This window comes from Oncorhynchus keta, chromosome 37 (assembly GCF_023373465.1).
Source record: "Oncorhynchus keta strain PuntledgeMale-10-30-2019 chromosome 37, Oket_V2, whole genome shotgun sequence".
NCBI lineage: Eukaryota > Metazoa > Chordata > Actinopteri > Salmoniformes > Salmonidae > Oncorhynchus > Oncorhynchus keta.
Genome location: NC_068457.1, coordinates 7,419,325 through 7,444,572, shown reverse-complemented (window position 1 = coordinate 7,444,572; position 25,248 = coordinate 7,419,325). Strand labels below are relative to the sequence as shown.

Here is a 25,248-nt window from a genome sequence, read left to right as displayed (position 1 = left end):
CAAAACTACTTAAGTAAAAATACTTTAAAGTACTACTTAAGTACTTTACACCACTGCTTGTGGAGACCAACAAAATGTCCCGTTGGTCAAATTGTTGTTTGTTTTCTATTCTTGTGTCTTCTTCTGGTCCCCACAAGTATAGTTAAACAGATCCACCCTCCTTCCAACCCACCAGTCCCCATTTGTCCCCTTGAGAAATGCCTAGCTAAAACATTAGGTTATTGATAAATGTGCATTATTTTGTGTGGGTGAACCCTACTCTCCTCTACCGAGCGCACATCCTCCCCCTCTAAAACAATGAGATGTCCCTTGTCGTAATAATCTAGTAATATTGTGGCCTAGTATATATATATATGAGAGCGAGAGAGCGAGAGAGCGGGTGGACTTCTTAGCATGGCCAAAACAGAACACCATGTGCTGACTGCCACCCTAAGACTCTCCACCTCTCACAGCTCCACATGCATGACCTACACAACCAATGCCCCGCACATTACAGCAGGTTAGTGTTTCTTCCTCATGAATCTTGTTCTGGAGGCAGTTCTGCAGAGTGGTCACTAGCTGGCACAGTCACAAAGTCATCAAATCTGATTTTAAACCTAACCTTAACCACACTGCTAACCCTAATGCATAACCCTAGCCTTAAATAAAAAGAAAATGTTCGTTTTCATGAATTTTTACACATTTTGACTTTGCAGCTGGCCCATCAAGCGGAAATCGTAACTTTCTCCTCCCCTGATAGCGGAGGTTTGTGTCAGACCCAATGATGTGTATAAACCCTGGATTGTGGCAGGTACTCTAGCGGTTAAGAGCGCTGGGCAAGTAACATCGAAAGGCTGTTGGCTTGAATCCTAGAGCCGAGCAGGAGAAAAATCTGCCGATGTGCCCTTGAGCAATGTACTTTCCCTAATTGCTCACTCTGGATAAGAGTGTCTGCTAAATTACTAAAATATTTAAGTCAATTTCACAAGCAACACATTTGACCAAAAAAAAGACACAAAAAAAGTATAAATACATTGTAAACCACTAAGGTGAATTCAGAATACATGTGAAGTTTTACATCTACATGTAAACCAATGACAGTCAATGCTACAGCCGGTAAATTTTGTGTTTGCTTACACCAAATCATGCGATTTGCTACACAAAGAACAACTTATAAAGCAATTGGTGATGATGGCAACAAAAAAAACTATATAGAACGGGGAGAGAGGGTAGGAAAGGGATAGAAAGAGAAGCCTAGATGGCATAGAAAGAGGAAAAGGAGGTGGGTGGGCTACAGACAACCTAAACAATTATACGGTGTAGAGCTTGGGACAAACTGCATCTGCCAACACATCCTCCAATACGTTTCTGTCTTTCATTCCCCCTCTCTCTCTCTCACACACACACGGCATCATTTCTAATCCTGTTCCTCTGAAACAGAGGATGTATGCCAGGGAACCATATGGGCCTGAACTAACCACCCACTCATCTCCACATACACAGTACAATGATAGATCGCACGTTCTGCAAAGGAGTCCCATGGTATCTAAAATACTCATCACCAAAACAACGTGTGCATAACAAACGCGTGCACAGACACGTGTGGAGCAGGGACAACCCGGTTCTATATATCATCCGCTGTGGGGGGAATCTAACACAGCTAATTGACACCCCGGACCCTTTTACACAACCAACTGGCTCAGTGATGGTGGATGGTTCCAGAATGAATCTCAACGACTTTCGGCTCGTGTCCCAAATGGCACCCTATACCCTATATAGTGCACTATGTAGGGAATAGGGCGCCATTTGGGATGCATTACACTCTTTCACTCACATGCTCTCCCTCCCTCACCCATAACAGGCCACTGAATGCCCGCTGGGATCGAAATGCATCCGATAAAGAACGTTAGCATAATAACGAGAACCCACAACATTTGTTCTCGAGTGATGGATGACAAGTTGGCTTTTTGATCCTTTCTAAAGAGGCCCCACCCTCTCTTCATCCATCCCTTCATCGCTATCTCTCGCTCTAAAGTGTGGTGTGCCTGTTTCAGAGGCGCTCTCTCTTCTGTCATCCGTTACCGTGGCAGCCAGGGAGGGGGGTGGGGTTAGGTGACAAGTACAGGGTGTCCCCTAGGACCTAGGTCACAGAGGTAACGTACCTACGCCAGCAATATAGGACTCACTGGGGCCCTTCCTCCCTTCCTCCATCCAGGACCTCTATATCAGGTGGTGTGAACGGAAGGCCTGGGAAATCGTTAAAGACTCCAGCCACAGACGGTTCTCTCTGCTTCCGCATGGCAAATGGAACCGGTGCATCAAATCTGACACCATGTCTCCTGAACAGCTTCTATCTCCAAGACATAACACTGCTAACAGTGTTATTAACAAAATAATTACACACACTGAGTTGACCCTTTTTTGCAGTCTCTATACAAACTCAGATGGCCCTACACACTCACCGACACTCCAACACACACTTCATAATTTGCTCACACACACACACATATAATTATCATATTTTCTGTTTATCATATATCCTGAGCCTCCAGCACCTCTGATTCAGAGAGGTCGGGTTAAATGCGGAAGACACATTGCACTTGAATGCATTCAGTTGTACAACTGACTAGGTATCCCCCTTTCTCTTTCCCTATACATATCTACCCCTCCAGTATCCCTGCACATTGTTCATATGGTACTGGAACTGACTGACCCTGTTTATGTTCTACCTTATGCTATTTATGACATTACAAATTGAAACTCTGTGGACGAACACAGTCCTCTGCGCGCGCACACACACACACACACACACACAGGAACACACGCAGACACATACATATGCACACCCTTGTTCAATACAACACAGCATGTTTCTTCTTTTATATTTTCAATGAGAAAGTAATCAAAGACTATAAAGAGTCATATCCATGGCTGGCAATTTGTAAACCGAGATGACGGTGTACATTTCCAGCAGCTTTGAGAAGTAAAATTGAACACATTGGATCATGATTAGCCACAGTTTTCACATACTGTAGAACAAGAAAATAGTTACAGGGATTTTCACATGATTGAAAACCTTACAACATGCCATTAGATTGTATAAAGTAGAACCTCAAAGACACGAGCCTCAAGAGTTACAGATTGACCAGTCAACCGAACGGGCAATATGAAACGGAACTTCTGTCAAGTGTAAATGTTGTTTACATGGTCTTAAAAACAAAATCAGATATTATTACGGTATCTAGATAAATGATTAGAAAACACATGTAAAACAATAAATATATATATGTATACATTTTCTATAACAAATCATTTATATAAAAATATATTTAATCAATATATTCAATAAAGGTTTGATGAGTTTTTAAAGTGAATTTTAAAGTGAATTTCAAAGTTACGGACATTTCAGTCTGAAGGACCTCCAGTCCAGACATGTTCGTATGTCGGAGTTCCTACTATACACAGAGTACAAAACACATTCCTGAATATTGAGTTGCACCCCCTTTTGCCCTCAGAACAGTCAAGATCGCCAGGGCATGAACTCTACAAGGTGTCAAAAGCATTGCACATGGATGCTGGCCTATGTTGACTCAAATGCTTCCCATAGTTGTGTCAAGTCGGCTGGATGTCCTTTGGGTGGTGGACCATTCTTGATACACTCGAGAAACTATTGAGTGTGAAAAACCCAGCAGCGTTGCAGTTCTTGACAGACTCAAACCGGTGTGCCTGGCACCAACTAGTACCCTACCCAGTACATAGGCACTTAAATATTTTGTCTTGCCCACTCACCTTCTGAATGGCACAAATACACAATCCATGTCTCAATTGTCTCAAGGCTTAAAAATCCTTCTTTAACCCGTCTCCTCCCCTTCATCTACGCTGATTGACGTGAACTTACTGTTATCATTATTATACCTTTATTTCAACAAGGAACACAGACTGAGACCACGGTCTCTTTTACAGCTGGGCCCTGCGTATACATGTGTACACATACAGTTTAGGTACAATGACTTAACAAGTGACATCAATAAGGGAGCATAGCGTTCACCTGGATTCACCTGGTCAGTCTGTGTCATGGAAAGAGCAGGTGTTCCTAACGTTTCGTACACTCAGTGTATAGTATGTCTCTCTGATTATTACTTATGTTTTCAACATGGTACTGCATTCACTTTACTCAATTCATTATACAACACAATAAATAGCACAAAGGAGAAAGATATATTTTACGGTCTGATTTTCTTCACTACTTCCAATCCCAGAGGAGATTTCTCATTTTCTGTAAACAGTTTCACTTAATGCCTTAATCCAATCACAGACTGAAATGGCACCATATTTCCTACATAGTGCACTACTTTTGACCAGAGCCCTAGCGGCCCTGGTTAAAGGTAATAGTGTACTATATAGGGAGGGAATAGGGTACTATTTCAGACCCAATCAGTCTGATCAAAATAGTCCAGTCAGAAACCATTGACTAGTCTGACTGAAATTATGATGAGGTAATTTCCCCCTCCCCCATGGGCATGTCACTAAATCCGGTCCACATATCCCAGGCCCATCACAGTTAAACCACCATCCTGTCTCCATTTACCAGTGAGAACACAACAGAGGGGCAGAGGCCTTCCCATCTCCACAGAAACATCCCATGACCCCCGATTCTGATCTGTCCCATTTGGTGCGCAGAAACCATATCATTGGCTAAACCCAGGGTGGACATCCCTAGATCACGTCTGCGATTGGCTCATTGGATTTCCGGCGGTGAGAGCCAGACAGGGTTCAAAGGTGAGAGAGGTGGTCCGGTGGTCCATGGCCAAATTGGAGTCGGGGGCAGGACGACACAGCCGGCGGAAACGCTACGGGTCAACAGGAGAGATGGACAAGATGTTAGTCACACACAACCGATGCCTTAATGCACTGTACAGTATGTCTTATATGCTCAGTACAGTCTTGTGCACGGAATTACTGGCCAACCTATTCACTATAGCATGATGGGAAGGTACAAGTTATTTTCAAGACACACTAACTAATGTCTTGTGTAATCAAGAGGGTAAGTCACAGGGGAAATGGAGGTAATTAAGTGTTGGAGTCAGTCCACATTGTGCAGTGTTGGACGGTAGGGGTAAGAGTAACAGTTAATGTGGGAGTCAGGGTTATGGTAGGGCCAAGTGTGGTAGTTTGCTGTTGGTGTAAAAATGTGTGACTGACCTGTGTTAGGCTGCCGGGGGTGGTGGCAAGGGCGTAAAGTGCACAGAGGGGCAGCAGGGAGACAGAGGAGAGGGTGAGGAGCCATCCCAGAGTTGTGGCCCACCCCGGGGCTACTATGCCCTTGCCCAGGGACAGAGGGGACCAGCACACCAAGGAGAACACAAACGTCGCCTGGTGAGAGAGAGAGAAAGAGTTGCACACACATTGCTTGTCTGAATAGGACCCAATGGATTCATCTTGAACCAGTGTATCAGTCTGATCCCTTTGTAGGGTAAGAAATGTACAGAGAAAAGTCCTAACTAGATTCTGCAAAAAAAGGTAACCAAATAATTCACATAATTACTCAAATGTGTACATGGATATAATGGCAGACACAATTGGGATATATGAAGATCCCACACACAGGGGTCAAGGGTTAAAGGTCACTCACCGTGCACATGGCTGGCGTCAGATAGCGCCAGCACAGCTTGAAGAAGGGCAGCGGGCTGTAGCCAATCATGTGCTTAATGTTGTCATTGAACCTGTCAGGCCCTAAGGAACAGGGCGAGGGGTCAGGGGTTATTACATGGCTCTGTGGTCAAGGCTGGGTTCTGACCACAACAGTGGTTTAACCATGGTTCTGAATTGTAAGGACCAAACCAGGTCAATCTGAAGTCCAGGCACAATCGTAAAGACCAGTAATTGAAAACTAGAAAATGGTCTTCGAGGCCCCAAACCACTTAAATCCGAGACCCATATAAGACGGTAGAACTATAGCACAGGATATTGTCTAAGGTCCTGAACAGACCACCTTTAAATCCCATGGTCGTAATGACCATAGAGGAACTACTGGAGACCTGACCGCAGTCTAAACGACCACGGACAAATTCCATCTCCACGGGGATGCTCAGAGAGTAGTAAAGCATGGCTACCGCAAGTGCATTCGGAAAGTATTCAGCATTCAGACCCCTTCCCCTTTTTCCACATTTTGTTACGTTACAGCCTAATTCTAAAATTGAATTCACTTTTTTGTTCTCATCAATCTACACACAATAATGACAAAGCGAAAACAGGTTTTTAGAAATGCTTCTACATTTACATAAGTATTCAGATCCTTTGCTATGAGACTCGAAATTGAGCTCAGGTGCATCCTGTTACCATTGATCATCCTTGAGATGTTTCTACAACTTGATTGGAGTCCAACTGTGATAAATTCAATTGATTGGACATGATTTGGGAATGGCACACACTTGTCTATACAAGGTCCTACAGTTGACAGTGCATGTCAGAGCAAAAACCAAGCCATGAGGTCGAAGGAAATGTCCGTAGAGCACAGAGACAGGATTGTGTCGAGGAACAGATCTGGGGAACGGTACGAAAAAATGTCTGTAGCATTGAAGGTCCCCAAGAACACAGTGGCCTCCATCATTCTTAAATGGAAAAAACTTGGAACCACCATGACTCTTGCTAGATCTGGCCGCCCAGACAAACTGAGCAATCAGGGGGAGAAGAGCTTTGGTCAGGGTGGTGACCAACAACCCAATGGTCACTGACAGAGCTCCAGAGTTAGTCTGTTGAGATGGGAGAACCTTCCAGAAGGACAACCATCTCTGCAGCACTCCACCAATCAGGCCTTTATGGTAGAATGGCCAGACGGAAGCCACTCCTCAGTAAATGGCACATGACAGCCTGCTTAGAGTTTGCCAAAAGGCACCTAAAGAACTCTCATACCATGAGAAACAAGATTCTCTGGTCTGAAGAACCAAGATATGGCCTGAATGCCAAGCGTCACGTCTGGAGGAAACTTGGCACCATCCCTACGGTGAAGCATGGTGGTGGCAGCATCATGCTGTGGGGATGTTTTTCAGTGGCAGGGACTGGAAGACTAGTCAGGATCAAGGGAAGATGAATAGAGCAAAGTAGACAGAGATCCTTGATGAAAACCTGCTCCAGAGCGCTCAGGACCTCCGACTGGGGCGAAGGTTCACCTTCCAACAGGACAATGACCCTAAGCACACAGCCAATACAACTCAGGAGAAGCTTCGGGACAAGTCTCTGAATGTCCTTGAGGGGCCCAGCCAGAGCCCGGACTTGAACCCCATCGAACACCTCTGGAGAGACCGGGCTCCCGAGTGGCGCAGCGGTCTAATGTACTGCATTCCAGTGCTAGAGGTGTCACTACAGACTCTGGTTCGATCCTGGGCTGTTTCACATCCGGCCGTGATTGGGAGACCCATTGGGTGCCGGAAAATGGGCCCAGCGTCTTCAGGGTTTGGCCGGGGTAGGCCGTCATTGTATGTAAGAATTTGTTCTTAACCGACTTGCCTACTTAAATAAAGGTTCCTGAAAATAGCTGTGCAGACACGCTCCCCATCCAACCTGACAGAGCTTGAGAGGATCTGCAGAGAAGAATGGGAGAAACTCTCCAAATACAGGTGTGCCAAGCTTGTAGCGTAATTGCTGTAGGCTGTAATCGCTTCCAAACAAAGTACTGAGTAAAGGGTCTGAATACTTAAATGTAATATTTCAGTTTAACATGTTTTATATATATTAGCAAAATGTTCTAAAAACCTGTTTTTACTTCGCCACTATGTGGTATTGTGTGGAGATAGATGTGAAAATGTTTTTTTTCAATCCATTTTAGAATAAGGCTTTAACGTAAAAAAAATAGTGAAGGGGTCTGAATACTTTCCGAGTGCACTGTAGGCATGCATGTATGAAGTTACACACGCACGCACACGTACACACACCTTAGGAATCCACCAGAGCAGAGAGGTTCCCACCTCACACAGACTGCTCCAATCCCCATCATCATTCCTATCTACAGCCCGAGTCTCTACCTTCTGGCTAGGGCTCTTAGCGTAAAACAACAATCCTATCTTACACTCTCAACTTACATGGAAACAAATTAAAGTAGATCACCCAAAATCCCTCTGCAGTTCCACTGTAGACTCTGCAGATTTTCACTCTGGCTTTCCTGTGTCTGAGCTTGTCTATGTTAGAGACTCCGTGTTAGCATTTGAGGCAGATCTATGCCCAAGCTTTTCTGTGTCTGGAACTTTTTGGGATGTTAGCGTTTCTAAGAAGATTTATGCTCAGGTTTTTCTATCACCGGAGTTTTTCCTGCCTTAGTGACTTAGCGCTAGCATGTTATCATCTAAGGGAGATTCATGCCTGAGCTTTTCTTTGCCTATGCTTTTTGTGTGTTAGTATCCGAGGCAGCTACTGTGGGCTCCCCAGGGCCCCATAGCTGAGACTGTGTGGCGACACATTCAGCGGGAAGATTTAGGGTCTGGGAAGACAGTGACTCATGAATAGATCTGGCGCTGGCTCGGTCTCCACTACACTACAGCTCACACCCGCAATAGACTACTCCAGATTCATATAGTGTTGACCTGAATAGGAATGTGAAAGGTACGGTGAGAGGACATACAAGATTTGTGCATAGTTAAACAACACCACATTTGCACAATTGAGAGATATCTATACATCTTGCTATGGCTAACAGAAAGTACAGTGTTTCGAGGCACACATGTGTTCAGTGTACAGTGTTAAGTCTACATTAGGTTGAAAGATGTTGTGTTAAGGTTGTGATAAGGTTTTTAATTGTGCACAACCTCTGGACTCACCGTAAACCCAGCCCACGGCCACCGACTGGAAGATGGACAGGAGCAGCAGACTGGCCCCACTACAGGAGTAGTGGTCATAGATCTGGAACACATAGAGACCACCCTATCCAAAGAGATTGAGAGAACATGACATCACAGATTTATCACCACATCATAGATCTACACAATTGTAAAGACAGAGGGAGATCATTTCATTGGGAGAAGACATTTGGATAATGTACTAATTGTAACAGAGTGTCTAACAGTAGGTGGATATGTCAACGAGTCGGGCATTAGGTCAAATAGACAGACAGACAACCAATCATGTAGACAGACAGGCAAGCAGACTGAGACAGACAGACAGTCAGCTAGCCAGCCATGTAGCCAGTCACGTAGACAGCCACCCAAGCTAACCAACCAGTCATGTGGCCAGTAAAACAGACAACCATCCATCCATCTAGCCTGACAACTCACACTAAATTCTTCTGCTGCTCTGTCATTCGCTACAGACTTTAGGGGCACAAGGGGCACTTTATAAAACAAAGTAATCAGCGATTGGATCTTCTCTAACCAATCGGGGTATCAAAGCCAAAGATGAATTTTCAAACTTCCGCTTTACATTTACATTACATTTAAGTCATTTAGCAGACGCTCTTATCCAGAGCGACTTACAAATTGGTGCATTCACCTTATGACATCCAGTGGAACAGCCACTTTACAATAGTGCATCTAAATCTTTTAAGGGGGGTGAGAAGGATTACTTTATCCTATCCTAGGTATTCCTTAAAGAGGTGGGGTTTCAGGTGTCTCCGAAAGGTGGTGATTGACTCCGCTGTCCTGGCTTTACCCACGTGTGCTTTGGCTGTGGCCCAACCCATCAGATTCTTGACCAATCAGACGGCCCTGAATGTGTTCGCATTTGGTGAAGGGTTGGGGAGGCACTCAAGATTCAGACTCCCAGAGAAGAAACTAACTTCCAAGGGCGTGGGGTAGCACTTGGCCGGAGCAAGGAGTCTGGGGAGCCAAGAAATCATCTACCCGTGCATCCATCCAACCAGACTCACCGGGGTGACCATGACCAGGCCAACCAGGAAGCAGACGACACACACCATCAGCAGCAGCAGCTCTCGTCGATAACCCCGCCGGATCACCGTAGGGTAGAGGTCAGTCACAGAGGTCATCAGGGCCTCCAGGCTTACAAACTGGACAGGGGGTGGAAGGGGAACAGGGTAGGTTGGTGTGTGTAAGATGGCTGTTACATTGCAATGCTTGTCTGTTGCATACTGTGTGGGTGTTGTCTGTGTGTGCATGTGGATACGATGCTTGTTACAGTGTAATTATTATTTGTTTACACCCTGGATGCATGTGTCGAAGAGCCCCTGTGTGTGTGTGTGTGTGTGTGTGTGTGTGTGTGTGTGTGTGTGTGTGTGTGCCATACACACACCTGTGTGTCCAGCCCCAGCATGATGATCATGAGGAAGAAGCACACAGCCCAGAGCTGAGGGAAAGGCATCATGGCTACAGCCCGAGGGTAAGCTATAAAGGCCAGCCCAGGGCCTGGAGAGAAACACACACACAGTCAGACAAACACAGCCATACAACACAGAGTCATACACATATAGAAAGTATTCAAACCCCTAGACTTTTTCCACATTTTGTTCTGTTACAAAGTGGGATTAAAATGGATTTAATTGTATTTTTTTTGTCACAAAAATACGCTGTAATGTCAAAGTGGAGGAATTTAAAAAAGCATTTGTAAAACAATTATAAAAAATAAAACACTACTATATCTTGATAATATAAGTATTCAACCCCCTGAGTCAATACATGTTATAAACACCTTTGGCAGCAATTACAGCTGTGAGTCTTTTGGGGTAAGTCTCTAAGAGCTTTGCACACCTGGATTGTACAATCGTTGCCTATTATTCTTTGCTCTGTCAAGTTAGTTGTTGATCATTGCTAAACAGCAACTTTCAAGTCTTGCAAAATATTTTCAAGCCGATTTAAGTCAAAACTGTAACTCGGCCACTCAGGAACATTCAATGTCACCTTGGTTAGCAACTCCAGTGAAGATGTGATTTATTTCTCCTGCTGAAATGTGAATTAAATCTCCCAGTGTCTGTTGGAAAGCAGACAGAAACAGGGTTTCCTGTAGGATTTTGCCTGTACTTAGCTGTACTCCTGTATTTCTTTTTTATCCTAAAAAACTTTAGTCCTCGCCCATGACATGCATACCCATAACATGATGCAGCCACCACCATGCTTGAAAATTTGAAGAAATGTGTTCAATTCAGTGATGTGTTGTGTTGAATTTTCCCCAAACATAACGCTTTGTATTCAGGACAAAAAGTACATTTCTTTACCACAATTTTTGAACTATTACTTAAGTGCCTTGTTGCAAACAGGATGCATTCTTTGGAATATGTGTTATCCTGTACAGGCTTCCTTCATCCACACTGTCATTTAGGTTAGTATTGTAGAATAACTACAATGTTGTTGATCCATCTTCAATTCTCATATCACAACTAGGGATGTTGAGGTGACCGTATTAAATCGCCTCCACCAGCTAGGCCTAATATATTTATTTCTCAACTTTCCTAATATTAAGCTCATCGCTTATATTTACAACAGGAGTATAGCCTACCTGGCTGGCATAAAAATAAACCACGGGGGAAAGCATCCTCCATTCGCTATATAAGTGCATAGATGACATGTATTTCTTCCTCTGCCCCTGGTTCAATACAGGTGCATGATACTGGTCCATTCTCAATCAAACGAATGTCACACATTATTTAGTATACGTAAAGACAAGGACCTTGTGAAGATGCTGGAGGAAACAGGTACAAAAGTATCTATATCCACAGCAAAACTGGTCCTATAAATCAACATAACCTGAAAGGCCGCTCAGCAAGGAAGAAGCCACTGCTCCAAAACTGCCATAAAAAAGCCAGACTACGATTTGCAATTGCACATGGGAACAAAGATCTTACTTTTTGGGAAAATGTCCAATGGTCTGATGAAACAAAAATAGAACTGTTTGGCCATAATGGGTCTTAATAATCGTTATGTTTGGAGGAAAAAGGGAGAGACTTGCAAGCCGAAGAACACCATGCCAACCGTGAAGCACGGGGGTGGCAGCATCGTGTTGTGAGGGTGCTTTGCTGCAGGAGAGAATGGTGCACTTCACAAAATAGATGGCTTCATGAGGAAGGAAAATTGTGCGGATATATTGAAGCAACATCTCAAGACATCAGTCAGGAAGTTAAAGCTTGGTCGTAAATGGGTCTTCCAAATGGAAAATGACCCCAAGCATACTTTTTTTACACATCTACCAATCGATGCCCTTCTTTGCAAGGCATTGGAAAACCTCCCTGGTCTTTATGGTTGAATCTGTGCTTTAAATTCATTACTCGATTGAGGGACCTTACACAATGTATGTGTGTGGTACAGAGATGGGGCAGTCATTAAAAATCATGTTAACCACTGTTATTGAACACAGAACGAGTCCATGCAACTTATGTGACTCGTTAAGCACATATTTACTCCTTAAGTTTGCACAACAAAAGAGTTGAATACGTATTGACCCAAGATCCCCCCCATAATGTACCTGACTGGGCCACATCTGCAATGTCCACGCCCTGCTCCTGAGCCATGAAGCCTAGCACAGAGAAGATGGCAAAGCCTGCCAGGAAGCTGGTGCCACTGTTCAGCAGGCACAGGGATAAACAGTCCCTGGCAAACCACACAGACAATCACAATCAATCACTGAGTAAATATAGGGAACAGACAATCTCAAGCAATCACTGACTTCAAACTACTAAAAAAATAACAATTAATCAATAAAACAATCAATAAATAAAAGAAACACAATCAGTCAGTTAATCAAAAAATCTGATCCGCTAAATAAAATCGATAAATTGATTAACGAGACAATGTTAAAAAGCACAATGGCAAGAAGACTGTCCGTCAGTCAATACATCTGAATAAATGAATCTTTCAAACAATACTATACAGCCTCATACAATTGGGTTGATCAATCAATCAAGACAGATCAATCAAATCAAAACATGAGTCATTCCAGTGGCATAAAAAGAAGGGATCGTGTTCAAAAGAGTAATCAATTATCTTTATGGTCTGGCGCCAGCTTCAACTTTCAAAGAGCTGTCCAGCTACAAAAGGAGCCTGGGTCATGTTTATTGTGCACCCCCCCCAAAAAAAAGACAAACAGGGAGGGACTACTTGGCCCTGTCCAATAAGAAACGCACATTTTTGTTTTTCCGTTGCAAAGTGCTTTAAAACGTTTCCATTATGTTCCCTAATGAACACGACCCTGGGTTTGTAATTGCCAGGACCTGCATGTCAGTGTGGGAAACAGACAGTGTGGGATTTTGTTCTAGGTGGGGTACGGTGTCAGTGTTTTCCCTGTCATTCCTGGCATTCTTTTTGTAAAATATCTGGGGACTGGGAGTTGGGGGATGCATCCTAAATGAATCCCTATTACCTATTCCCCGGGTCAAAAGTAGTGCACTACATAGGGAATTGGGTGCCATTTGGAACAAAGGCAGGGAGTACCTTAAGAAAGCAAAAGTTCTACGGATAAATCTGCCAATTCATGAGATGAAAACTGAAAGGTGAAATTCTCCCTTTGCTTTATTTGTCTTGGTGAGCTAAGTTGATGAAATTATTACCACTGTGTGTGTATTTGGTTTCTATCATCTACTGTGTGTGTGTGTGTGTGTGTGTGTGTGTGTGTGTGTGTGTGTGTGTGTGTGTGGCTCACTTATAGCAGTCGTTGTTGTATTTGTTGTAGCTGCCCAGGGCGGTAAGGCTCCCCAGACAGATGCCATAAGAGAAGAAGATCTGAGTCCCCGCATCCATCCATACCTAAACAGAGATGGACAGATAGAAAAAGTACAAATGAGGGAAAGAGAAAGGGAAAAAAAAAGAGAGAGAGAGCACGCAAGTCAAAAAGAGAGAAAGAAAGAGAAGAAAGACAAAGACAGAGAGAGCATGGCTGCATAGATAGACTGCATATTTTTACCAATGGGTAAAATTATATTTCTTTATTTAGGGGGAAGATCAACTTTAATATTGCAGATAGATTGTAGCTTCCATAAATGTAATTGTCTGCATCATTTCCAATCCCCCATATATCATTTTTGTAAATACACACACATATTGTATGTATGTACAGTGGGGAGAACAAGTATTTGATACACAACATGCCTACCACTTTGAAGATGCAAACAAACAAGAAATAAGACTAAAAACCAGAACTTCAGCGTGCATAACTATTCACCCTCCCAAAATCAATAGTTTGTAGAGCCAACTTTTGCAGCTGTAAGTCTATTCGAGTATGTCTCTATAAGCGTCGGCCATCTAGAATCTGGGATTTCTGCCCATTCTTCAAGGCAAAACTGCTCCAGCTCCTTCAAGTTGGATGGGTTGCGCTGGTGTACATCAATCTTTTAGTCATGCTACAGATTCTCAATTGGATTGAGGTCTGGGCTTTGACTAGGCCATTCCAAGATATTTAAATGTTTCCCCTTAAACCACTCGAGTGTTGCTTTAGCAGTATGCTTACTAGAAGGTGAACCTCTGAAACAGGTTTCCCCTCAAGAATTTCCCTGTATTTAGTGCCATCCATCATTCCATCAATTCTGACCAGTTTCCCATTTCCTGCCGATGAAAAACATCCCCACAGCATGATGCTGCCACCATGCTTCACTGTGGAGATGGTGTTCTCAGGGAGATGAGAGGTGTTGGGTTTGCGCCAGACATAGCGTTTTCCTCGATGGTCAAATAGCTGACCAAAGTACCTTCTTCCATATGTTTGGGGAGTCTCCCACATGCCTTTTGGCGAACACCAAACGTGTTTGCTTATTTTTTTCTGGCCACTATTCCGTAAAGCCCAGCTCTGTGGAGTGTACGGCTTAAAGTGGTCTTATGGACAGATCCTCCAATCTCCACTGTGGAGCTTTGCAGCTCTCTTTGCCTGGTCCATGAGTTTTGGTGGGCAGTTTGTGGTTGTGCCATATTCTTTCCATGTTTTATAATGGATTTAATGGTGCTTTTGATTTGGACATGAAATCCAAGTAAAAATCCATTTAAATTACAGGTTATAATGCAACACAATAGGAAAAACACCAAGGGGGTGAATACTTTTGCAAGGCACTGATATAGAGATATATATATATATATATATATATACACACATACACACAGTGGAAGTCAGAGGTTTACATACACTTAGTTTACATACACTCATCTTCAGAAGAATTATAAGAAGATCTAGTTGAATAAGTAGTTTACATACACTTAAGTTGGATTCATTAAAACTCATTTTTCAACCACTCCACACATTTCTTGTTAACAAACTATAGTTTTGGCAAGTCACTTAGGACATTTACATACAGTAAGTTGACTGTGCCTTTAAACAGCTTGGAAAATTCCATAAAATGTCATGGCATTAGAAGCTTCTGATTGGCTAATTGACATTAGAGTCAATTGGAGGTGTACCTGTGGATGAATTTCAAGGCCTACCTTCAAACTCAGTGCCTCTTTGCTTGACATTATGGGAAAAACAAAAGAAAACAGCCAAGACCTCAGAAAAAAAATTGTAGACCTCCACAGGTCTGGTTCATCCTTGGGAGCAATTTCCAAACGCCTGAAGGTACCACGTTCATCTGTACAGACAATAGTACGCAAGTATAAACATCATGGGACCACTCAGCAGTCATACCGCTCAGGAAGGAGACGCATTCTGTTTCCTAGAAATTAACGTACTTTGGTGCGAAGATGCTGGAGGAAACAGGTACAAAAGTATCTATATCCACAGTAAAACAAGTCCTATATCGACATAACCTGAAAGGCCGCTCAGCAAGGAAGAAGCCACTGCTCCAAAAACGCCATAAAAAACCCAGACTACGGTTTGCAACTGCGCATGGGGACAAAGATCATACTTTTTGGAGAAATGTCCTCTGGTCTGATGAAACAAAAATAGAACTGCTTGCCCATAATGACAATCTTTATGTTTGGAGGAAAAAGGGGGAGGCTTGCAATCCGAAGAACACCATCCCAACCGTGAAGCACAGCGGTGGCAGCATCAACATCTCAAGACATTAGTCAGGAAGTTAAAGCTTGGTCGCAAATGGGTCTCCCAAATGGACAGTGACCCTAAGCATACTTCCAAAGTTGTGGCAAAATAGCTTAAGGACAACAAAGTCAAGGTATTGGAGTGGCCATCAAAGCCCTGACCTCAAGCCTATCAAAAATTTGTGGGCAGAACAGAAAAAGCATGTGCCAGCTAGGAGGCCTTACAAACCTTACTCAGTTACACCAGCTCTGTCAGGAGGAATGGGCCAATATTCACCCAACTTATTGTGGGAAGCTTGTGGAAGGCTACCCAAAATGTATGATCCAAGTTAAATAATTTAAAGGCAATGCTACCAAATACTAATTGAGTGTATGTAAAGTTCTGACACACTGGGAATGTGAAGAAAGAAATAAAAGCGGAAATAAATCATTCCCTCTACTATTATTCTGACATTTCACATTCTTAAAATAAAGTGGTGATCCTAACTGACCTAAGACAGGGAATTTTTACTGGGATAAACATCTCAGGAATTGTGAAAAACTGAGTTTTAATGTATTTGGCTAAGGTGTATGTACACTTCCGACTTCAACTGTATAGTACTAGTCAAAATTTTAGACACACCTACTCATTCAAGAGTTTCTTTATTTTTACTATGTTCTTCATTGTAGAATAATAGGAAAGACATCAAAACTATGAAAGAACATATGGAATCATGTATTAATCAAAGAAGTGTTAAACAAAAATGAACATCTTTTTCCCCCCTCCTGCATGTTTTTCTTTGAGCAGAGCTGGGACTGGAAAAAAAGGAAACACATGCACTACCATTCAAAAGTTTGGGGTCACTTAGAAATGTCCTTGTTTTTTAAAGAAAAGCTCCTTGTTTTGTCCATTAAAATAATATCAAATTGATCAGAAATACAGTGTAGACATTATTAATGTTGTTATTGTAGCTCGAAACGGCAGATTTTTATGGAATACCTACATTGGCGTACAGAAGCCCATTATCAGCAACCATCACTCCTGTGTCCCTATGGCACGTTGTGTTAGCTAATCCAAGTTTATAATTTTAAAAGGCTAATTGATCATTAGAAAACCCTTTTGCAATTATCTTAGCACAGCTGAAAACTGTTGTCCTGACTAAAGAAGCAATAAAAATGGCCTTCTTTAGACTAGTTGAGTATTTGGAGCATCAGCATTTGTGGGTTCGATTACCGTAAATTCCAGACTATAAGCCGCTACTTTATTCCCACACTTTGAACCTTGCGGTTTATACAATGACGCAGCTAATTTATGGATTTTTCCCGCTTTCACAAGATTCATGCCGCCAAAAAACTGAGCACCGTCACATAATGTGACGTAAATCGAGCGCGCTCAAACTTCATCATTCTGATTACGGTAGTCATTTTGTCACCCTCATCATGGCAAAGACACAGAGAAATGCATATGATGCAGCTTTCAAGTTGAAGGCGATAAATCTGGCTGTTGGAAAAGGAAATAGAGCAGCTGCATGGGAGCTTGGCCTTAATGAGTCGATGATAAGACGTTGGAAACTGCAGCGTGGGGAACTGACTCAGTGCAGAAAGACAACAAAAGCTTTCAGAGGGAAGAAAAGCAGATGGCCCAAAGTATTTGCAAATCGTGCATTTAAGGTGGCGCTCCTTGTTCAGTGGGAGGCTTGGATGACAAGTGGGGAGAAATCCTTCACTAAAACGGGCCGCAGGCGAAGAGCATATTATGGTCAAGTCTGCCAGTGGGTCCTGACAGCGTGGAGCATTGTTCAAAAAATCCACTATCATCAACGGGTTTCGAAAGGCTGGACTACTGCGTGTTGAAGGGGCAGCATGAGCTCAGCGGGGTATTTGCCTCCGGATGAAAGTGACGAGAGCGACAATGAAAACGAACCAACATCGGATGAAGCAATTGAGGCTATTCAACTCCGACACCGAAGGAGATAACTTCAGCGGTTTCAGTGCACAGGAGGAAGTTAGTGACCAATGACTTTCTTGGTAGGCTACTGTTTTAATTTTTGTTACAATCCGTGTTTCGTTAAAGCCCATTTATTTTTGTTACAAGCCGTGTTTCATTTAAAGGCTGTGTAAAGTTCATTTGTTTCAATGTACCGGTAGGAATCTGCGGCTTATCGGCTTATTTATGTACAAAATACATATTTTTTAATAATTCAGTGGGTGCGGTTTATATTCAGGTGCGCTTAATAGTCCAGCAATAACGGTACAGGCTCAAAATGGCCAGAAACAAAGACCTTTCTTGTGAAACTCGTCAGTCTATACTTGTTGTGAAAAATGAATGCTATTCCATGCGAGAAATTGCCAAGAAACTTTAGATCTCGTACAACGCTGTGTACTACTCCCCTCACAGAACATCGCAAACCGGCACTAACCAGAATAGAAAGAGGAGTGGGAGGCCCTGAGCAAGAGGACAAGTACAATATAGTTTCTAGCTTGAGAAACAGATGCCTCACAAGTCTTCAACTGGCAGCTTCATTAAATTGTACCCACAAACTACCCGTCTCAACGTCAACAGTGAAGAGGCGACTCCGGGATGCTGCCCTTCTAGGCAGAGTTGCAAAGAAAAAGCTACATGGCTGGCTAATAAAAATAAAATATTAACATGGGCAAAAGAACAGACACTGGACAGAGAAAGATTGGAAAAAAAGTGTTATGGACAGACAAATCTAAGTTTGAGGTGCTCGGATCAAAAGAAGAACATTTGTGAGACGCAGAAAAAAAAATGAAAAGATGCGGGAGGAGTGCTTGACGCCATCTGCTTTGCTGGTGGTAAAGTGGGAGATTCGTACAGGGTAAAAGAGATCTTGAAGAAGTCACTTCATTTTGCAACGCAATGCACTTAATTGGATCCAATTTCCTCCTACAACAGGACAATGACCCAAAGCACAGATCCAAACTATGCAAGAACTATTTAGGGAAGAAGCAGGTAGCTGGTATTCTGTCTATAATGGAGTGGACAGCACAGTCACAGGATCTCAACCCTATCGAGCTGTTGTGGGAGCAGTTTGACCGTATGGTACATAAGTGCCCATCAAGCCAATCCAACTTGTGGGAGGTGCTTCGGGAAGCATGGGGTGAAATCTCTTCAGATTACCTCAACAAATTGACAACTAGAATGCCTAAAGTCTGCAAGGCTGTAATTGCTGCAAAAGGAGGATTATTTGACGAAGGCAAAGTTTGAAGGACACAATTACTATTTCAATTTTTTTTTAAATCAATATTTATAACCTTGTCAACGACTATATTCTCTATTCATTTTGCAACTAAATTTCATTTATGTTTTCATGGAAAACAAAGACATTTCTAAGTGACCCCAAACTTTTGAACGGTAGTGTATGTCTTCCCTATTATTCTACAATGTAGAATATAATACAAATAAAGAAAACTGTTGAATGGACACCTACTCAAACTCTTGACTGGTACTGTGTATATATCTTTCCTTTATTATATTCCCCTAACCCTTACACCCCTCCCCTAATTGGAGTCAAATAATGGACAACACTTAGGATTCTACTTCCAGCTTATACATACTATATGAATTTTACGGACACAATGCATTTTACAATAGTAATTTGGTTTACTCCCATCCTTCAACCCCTCCCATCTACCTCTTAACACAATCCAGTTTTCCACTTGCCATATATTTTTCAACTGTACTGTTTCACAAAAGTTCTGAACCTTTCTCATAGGAAAATTGCCGCCGGGAAATTCGAGACATTATCAAGTGCTTGTCAAATTGAAAATGAGAGACAGATGAAGTGTGTACAGCCTGCGCAAAAGAAAACAAAGCAGAGCTCATGCCTTCAAGCTACTTTTTTCAAATCATCATTAGAGACGCTTCATGTAGCCTTACAATGTATTAAAAACCCAAAACATAGAGCCCAGTGTTTGTAGAACAACTAAAGTTATATTGATAACTTAAATTAAGCATATAGGAGTACCTGTTTCTTTGCTAACCGCACAACACAGAATAGCCGCATGTGTGCACTCAAATCATTTGGAGAAAATATCCTTTCTATTTTATTCAGCTATGTTCAATTGTATTCTTCATACCATAAAATAATGGCATGGAATTCTAACCAAAACTTGTGTGCTAAATGAACTAGTGTAGCCCACAGCCATATGGCATAGCCCGATCAGGGTGAGGTAGCCTAGTGGTTAGTGTGTTGGGCCGGTAACCGAAAGGTTGTATCCCCCGAGCTGACAAGGTAAACATCTGTTGTTCTGCCCCTGAACAAGGCAGTTAACACACTGTTCCTTGGACAACATTGTAAATAAGAATTTGTTCTTATTTGACTTGCGTAGTTAAATACATTTATAAAAATGAGGACCTAACATATGGACAAGTGTGCTATTATTTTCTTCTGAAATAGACAACGTTTTCTTCATATCATGTTTCTTTAGACCTGTCGATTTTTTTAAATAAATAAATAATAAATACAATAAATTTATTGTTAAGGTTTAGGCTATTTTACATGGATCTATTAGAGTTATTAAAATGTAGATGTTCCAAAGGCCTGCATCAGTGGCTTGTAGGGGAAATCAGGAGATGCTAAATGTGTTGATGTTAATTAACGGTCAATAACCATGAGACCGACAATTAGTTTCTTGACATTCACGGGCTGACGAAATTTCATGACCGCCACAGCCCTAATTATGAGGACGTCCTTCAACTTATCAGAGCTCTTGCAGCATGAACTGACATGTCCATCCACTCAAAGGATCAGAGAATGAATCTAGTACCGAAAGCATAAACTACAGCTAGCTAGCACTGCTGTACATAGTGTGTGGTGAGTAGTTGACTCAAAGAGAGAACGACAATAGTTGTACAGTTTTGAAAAAACACTTTATTCCCAAAATTTAAAAGGAGACACAGCAGAGGGAGAGCTAGCTATGTTTTGTTGTATTGGTTTCTCTTTAGTTTACCTTTCACTTACTTAGCTAGCTAATGCAGCTAATTTAGCATACTCAACAACGTGAATCAAACAGTGAGACGAATGCAATTTATGTTAGCTAGCTGGCTAAGGCTATCCAACACGGCAACTCTTCCAAGTGAAAGTAAGCTTTTAGTCATATTCATTTATTGCCAACGGAGCTGGCCAGCGTAACTGCTAAACAGCTTGCTGTACACTGTACTGTGTGATTGTACATATGGATTCGATTGTGGGTTTACTAATGAGTCAGTTCTAGTAGCTATGTTGACTATGACATTAGATAATATGGTGACAACGATGTAGGCAGTGTAGTGGTTAATGGTTATGGTATGAAGGTTGGAGAGGTTTTTTCACTTGGTCACAGACAGCTGTTGTGTTGTGCACTGAAGTCCACTAGCAAAGGGAAAAAGTGAGAGGAGGAGAGCGCATAGATGCGAGAAGGATTTATACAATGAGGAAAGTGATGATGCTGTATATGGCTGCTAAGAAAGTGAACTGTTTGCGCGGGTGATCAGGGGTATATTTATTCCGCAGATTCTGTTGCAAAATGTTTCCTAAATGGAAGAAAACGCAATGAAACAGGGATGAACCGAGCTGAATTTGTTTCAGTTGCAAAGTGGAAGGTTTTGCAACCGTTTGGACAAATGATTACACACAAGATCAGCTTGATGCAGGCAAGAGGGTGCAAGATGGTATTGAATGTGTCACTGTCTGTCACCTTGATTACTCTCAACCTGTGCACCTACGTTATAAACTTTCACTTGTAGGCTAGGTTGTAGCAACCTCATGATGGGTATAGAGCAAATTTAAGTCTCATATAGTAGCCTAAACCTATGTTACATTGAGTTGAGTAAATGGAACATCAGTCATCCAATATGCTGTAATAGAAATAAGGCCATGCTCAAAGAAGAACTAAATCGTCCTCCCTAATCTTAAATGGCACCGACCGCAACTGGTATGTCGCCCAAGCCGAATAATCATATTTGTCTTCGTAAAATGTGTTTATAACATAAGGAAGAGAAATGTCAACACCAAAGTGGTTTTCAACCACTCTGGGTCGAGTGGGTTGACACCCTACATAGACTGATTCAGACTAGACCTACTCCAATAGAGGGGCGCTTGGGACTGGCTAAAAAGCAGCCAGTCCAATCAGTATCCTCTCAGAAATTACCAGGGTCATGTTTATTAGGGCACACATTGAAAAACGTTCTAAAACGTTTCACAATGTAAACTTTTCTTATGGGACAAGGTCTGGTAGTCTCTCCCTGTTTCAGTCAGTTTTGTTCAGTTTTGTGCCTAATCAAAAAAAGACCCAGTATGTTGGCGGGTATGGGTGTGGGTAGTGGGCGGGTAGGAGGGTGGGTCGCACATACCTGTGGGTCTGCCAGGCGGGTGATGTTGGGATTGAGATAGTAGATGATCCCCTGGGCAGCTCCAGGCAGGGTGATGCCACGTACCAGCAGGATGGCCAGCATCAAGTAGGGGAACGTGGCGGTAAGGTAGACCACCTGGAACAACAGTAGGATAGCTTCTAGATCAATAATATCTGAAATCCAACCGAAAATGGCGTGATAAGTTCTAGAATCTAGATTCTATATCAATCACATATATGTAACTGTACATCTATGATACCTTATGTCAACCACATCTATACTGTACATTTCAATTCATTCGAAAATGCTATAATACCTTCTAAACTAAGCAAAAAAAATAAATGTCCCCTTTTCAGGACCCTGTCATTCAAAGATAATTCGTAAAAATCCAAATAACTTCAAAGATTTTCATTGTAAAGGGTTTAAATATGGTTTCCCATGCTTGTTCAATGAACCACAAACAATTAATGAAACATGCACCTGTGGAACGGTGGTGAAGACACTAACAGCTTACAGACGGTACGCAATTAAGGTCACAGTTATTAAAACTTAGGAAACTAAAAAGAGGTCTTTCTACTGACTCTGAAAAACACCAAAAGAAAGATGCCCAGGGTCCCTGCTCATCTGTGTGAATGTGCCTTAGGCATGCTGCAAGGAGGCATGAGGACTGCAGATGTGACCAGGGCAATAAATTGTATTGTCTGTACAGTGAGACACCTAAGACAGCGCTACAGGGACACAGGACGGACAGCTGATCATCCTCGCAGTGGCAGACCACGTGTATCAACAGGATCGGTACATCCGAACATCACACCTGTGGGACAGGTACAGGGTGGCAACAACAACTGCCCGAGATGCACCATGAACGCACAATCCCGCCATCAGTGCTCAGACTGTCCGCAGTAGGCTGAGAGAGGCTGGACTGTTGGCTTGTAGGCCTGTTGTAAGGCAGGTCCTCACCAGACATCACTGGCAACAACATTGCCGGTGGGCACAAACCCACCGTCGCTGGACCAGACAGGACTGGCAAAAAGTGCTCTTTACTGATGAGTGGCGGTTTTCTCTCAGGTGTGATGGCAGGATTTGCGTTCAACGTTGAAGAAATGAAGGTTACACCGAGGTCTGTACTCTGGAGCGGGATCGATTTAGAGGTGGAGGGTCCGTCATGGTCTGGGGCAGTGTGTCACAGCATCACCGGACTGAGCTTGTTGTCATTGCAGGCAATCTCAACGCTGTGCGTTACAAGGAGACATCCTCCTCCCTCATGTGGTACCCTTCCTGCAGGTTCATCCTGACATGACAATGTCACCAGCCATACTGCTCGTTCTCTGCGAGACAGGAATGTCAGTGTTCTGCCATGGCCAGTGAAGAGCCCGGATCTCAATCCCATTGAGCACACCTGGGACCTGTTGGATCGGAGGGTGAGGGCTAGGGCCATTCCCCCCAGAAATGTCTGGGAACTTGGCAGGTGCCTTGGTGGAAGAGTGGGGTAACATCTCACAGTAAGAACTGGTAAATCTGGTGCAGTCCATGAGGAGATGCACTGCAGTACTTAATGCAGCTGGTGGCCACACCAGATACTGACTGTTACTTTTATTTTTGACCCCCCCTTTGTTCAGGGACACATTATTCCATTTCTGATTGTCACATGTCTGTGGAACTTGTTGAGTTTGTATCTCAGTTGTTGAATCTTGTTTTAGTATTTGTATGAACATAACATGTTAAGTTGCTGAAAATAAATGCAGTTGACAGTGAGATGACGTTTATTTTTTTGCCAAGTTCATCTTCTATATCAGGTATACCCAAACTGGGGTATACCCAGGTATTCCCAAACTGGGGTACCCCCAGGGGCACACGCAATGCCGTCGGGGGTACGCCAAATAAAAATGTGATTCGCATTTTCAAACAGCACATTTCTTCCGACGGGGCTATACATTTTGTGTGAGGATTTTTTCTCGCCTGAGTAGCCTCGTTGCACTGCCAAATATAAAATTAAACCATCTAGTGTTCAGTGAAATAACAACACAATGTCAAATACAGGTAGCCTAGTCAAATAATTAACATCCAATCACATTAACCCTCTCAAGGGAAACGTTCACTCTTGCGAAGACGTTTAGAAATGAAACATGACAATTTAAAAAAAATAAGCCACTGGAGTTTGAGCGAGAATAAAGATGACTTTCGAGTAGTAAAAGCACCAGATACCATTAATAAGAAGGGGCTAAAAGCATCTTGTAAGGTGATCTACCCGAGTGGCTTGGACAGGCAAGCCCTGTTGCGGAGAACTTCATTATTCCTGCTGCTGCGCATATGGCTGGGACAATGCTGGGGGAAAAGGCCCAAAAAATTATACAGACAATGATTTCATCAAACAACACCTTTTTCAAAATGCATCAGTAACATGGTAGGAGATGTTTTGAAACTATTATTGCTTCGCATACAAGCCAGTGAATTATATGCACTACAGCTGAATGAGTCAGACGTGGCGGGCCTGGCACAGCTTCTGGTATATGTCCGTTACGTTTATGGGGGGGTCAATTAAGGAAGACATCCTCTTCTGCAAACCACTGGAAACCAGGACAACAGAGGATATTTCTAAGTACTGGATAGTTTGTGACATCAAATGGACTTCGGTGGTCAAGACATGTTGGTATCTGTACTGATGGTGCAAAAGCCATGACAGGGAGACATAGTAGAGTGGTAATAAACATGCAAGCAGTTGGTCCCGACGCCACTTGGGTACACTGCTGCATCCACCGAAAGGCTCTTGCTGACAAGGGAATGCCTGACAGCTTGAAAGACGTTTTGGACACTACAGTGAAAATGACTAACTTTGTTCAAGCCAGGCCCCTGAACTCTCGTGTATTTTCTGCATTATGCAATGATATGGGCAGCGACCATGTAAACGCTTTTACAACATAAAGAAGTGCGCTGGTTATCAAGGGGAAAAGTATTGACACGTTATTTTGAATTGTGAGACGAGCTTAAAGTTCACTTTACTGACCCTAATTTTCACTTGTCTGACCTCTTGCATGATGACGAGTTTCTCAC

The 25,248-nt window shown here is 42.7% G+C and overlaps 1 protein-coding gene across 6 annotated transcripts in view; it reads right to left on the bottom strand.

Moving 5' to 3' along the window:
• Positions 1-2,838: 2,838 nt before the first annotated feature.
• LOC118370119 (sodium- and chloride-dependent GABA transporter 2-like) overlaps positions 2,839-25,248 on the bottom strand; it is a 36,564-nt gene continuing 14,154 nt past the window's right edge. For all 6 annotated transcript variants that reach the window (XM_052498986.1, XM_052498983.1, XM_052498989.1 and 3 more), the window contains 9 exons: positions 22,198-22,332; positions 13,549-13,652; positions 12,376-12,500; positions 10,213-10,325; positions 9,833-9,970; positions 8,790-8,892; positions 5,612-5,712; positions 5,182-5,352; positions 2,839-4,829 (listed from right to left, as the gene is read on the bottom strand). In XM_052498986.1, coding sequence (XP_052354946.1) covers positions 4,701-4,829; positions 5,182-5,352; positions 5,612-5,712; positions 8,790-8,892; positions 9,833-9,970; positions 10,213-10,325; positions 12,376-12,500; positions 13,549-13,652; positions 22,198-22,332 — 1,119 coding nt within the window. In that variant the 3' untranslated portion in view covers positions 2,839-4,700. The remainder of the gene's footprint in view (positions 4,830-5,181; positions 5,353-5,611; positions 5,713-8,789; positions 8,893-9,832; positions 9,971-10,212; positions 10,326-12,375; positions 12,501-13,548; positions 13,653-22,197; positions 22,333-25,248) is intronic.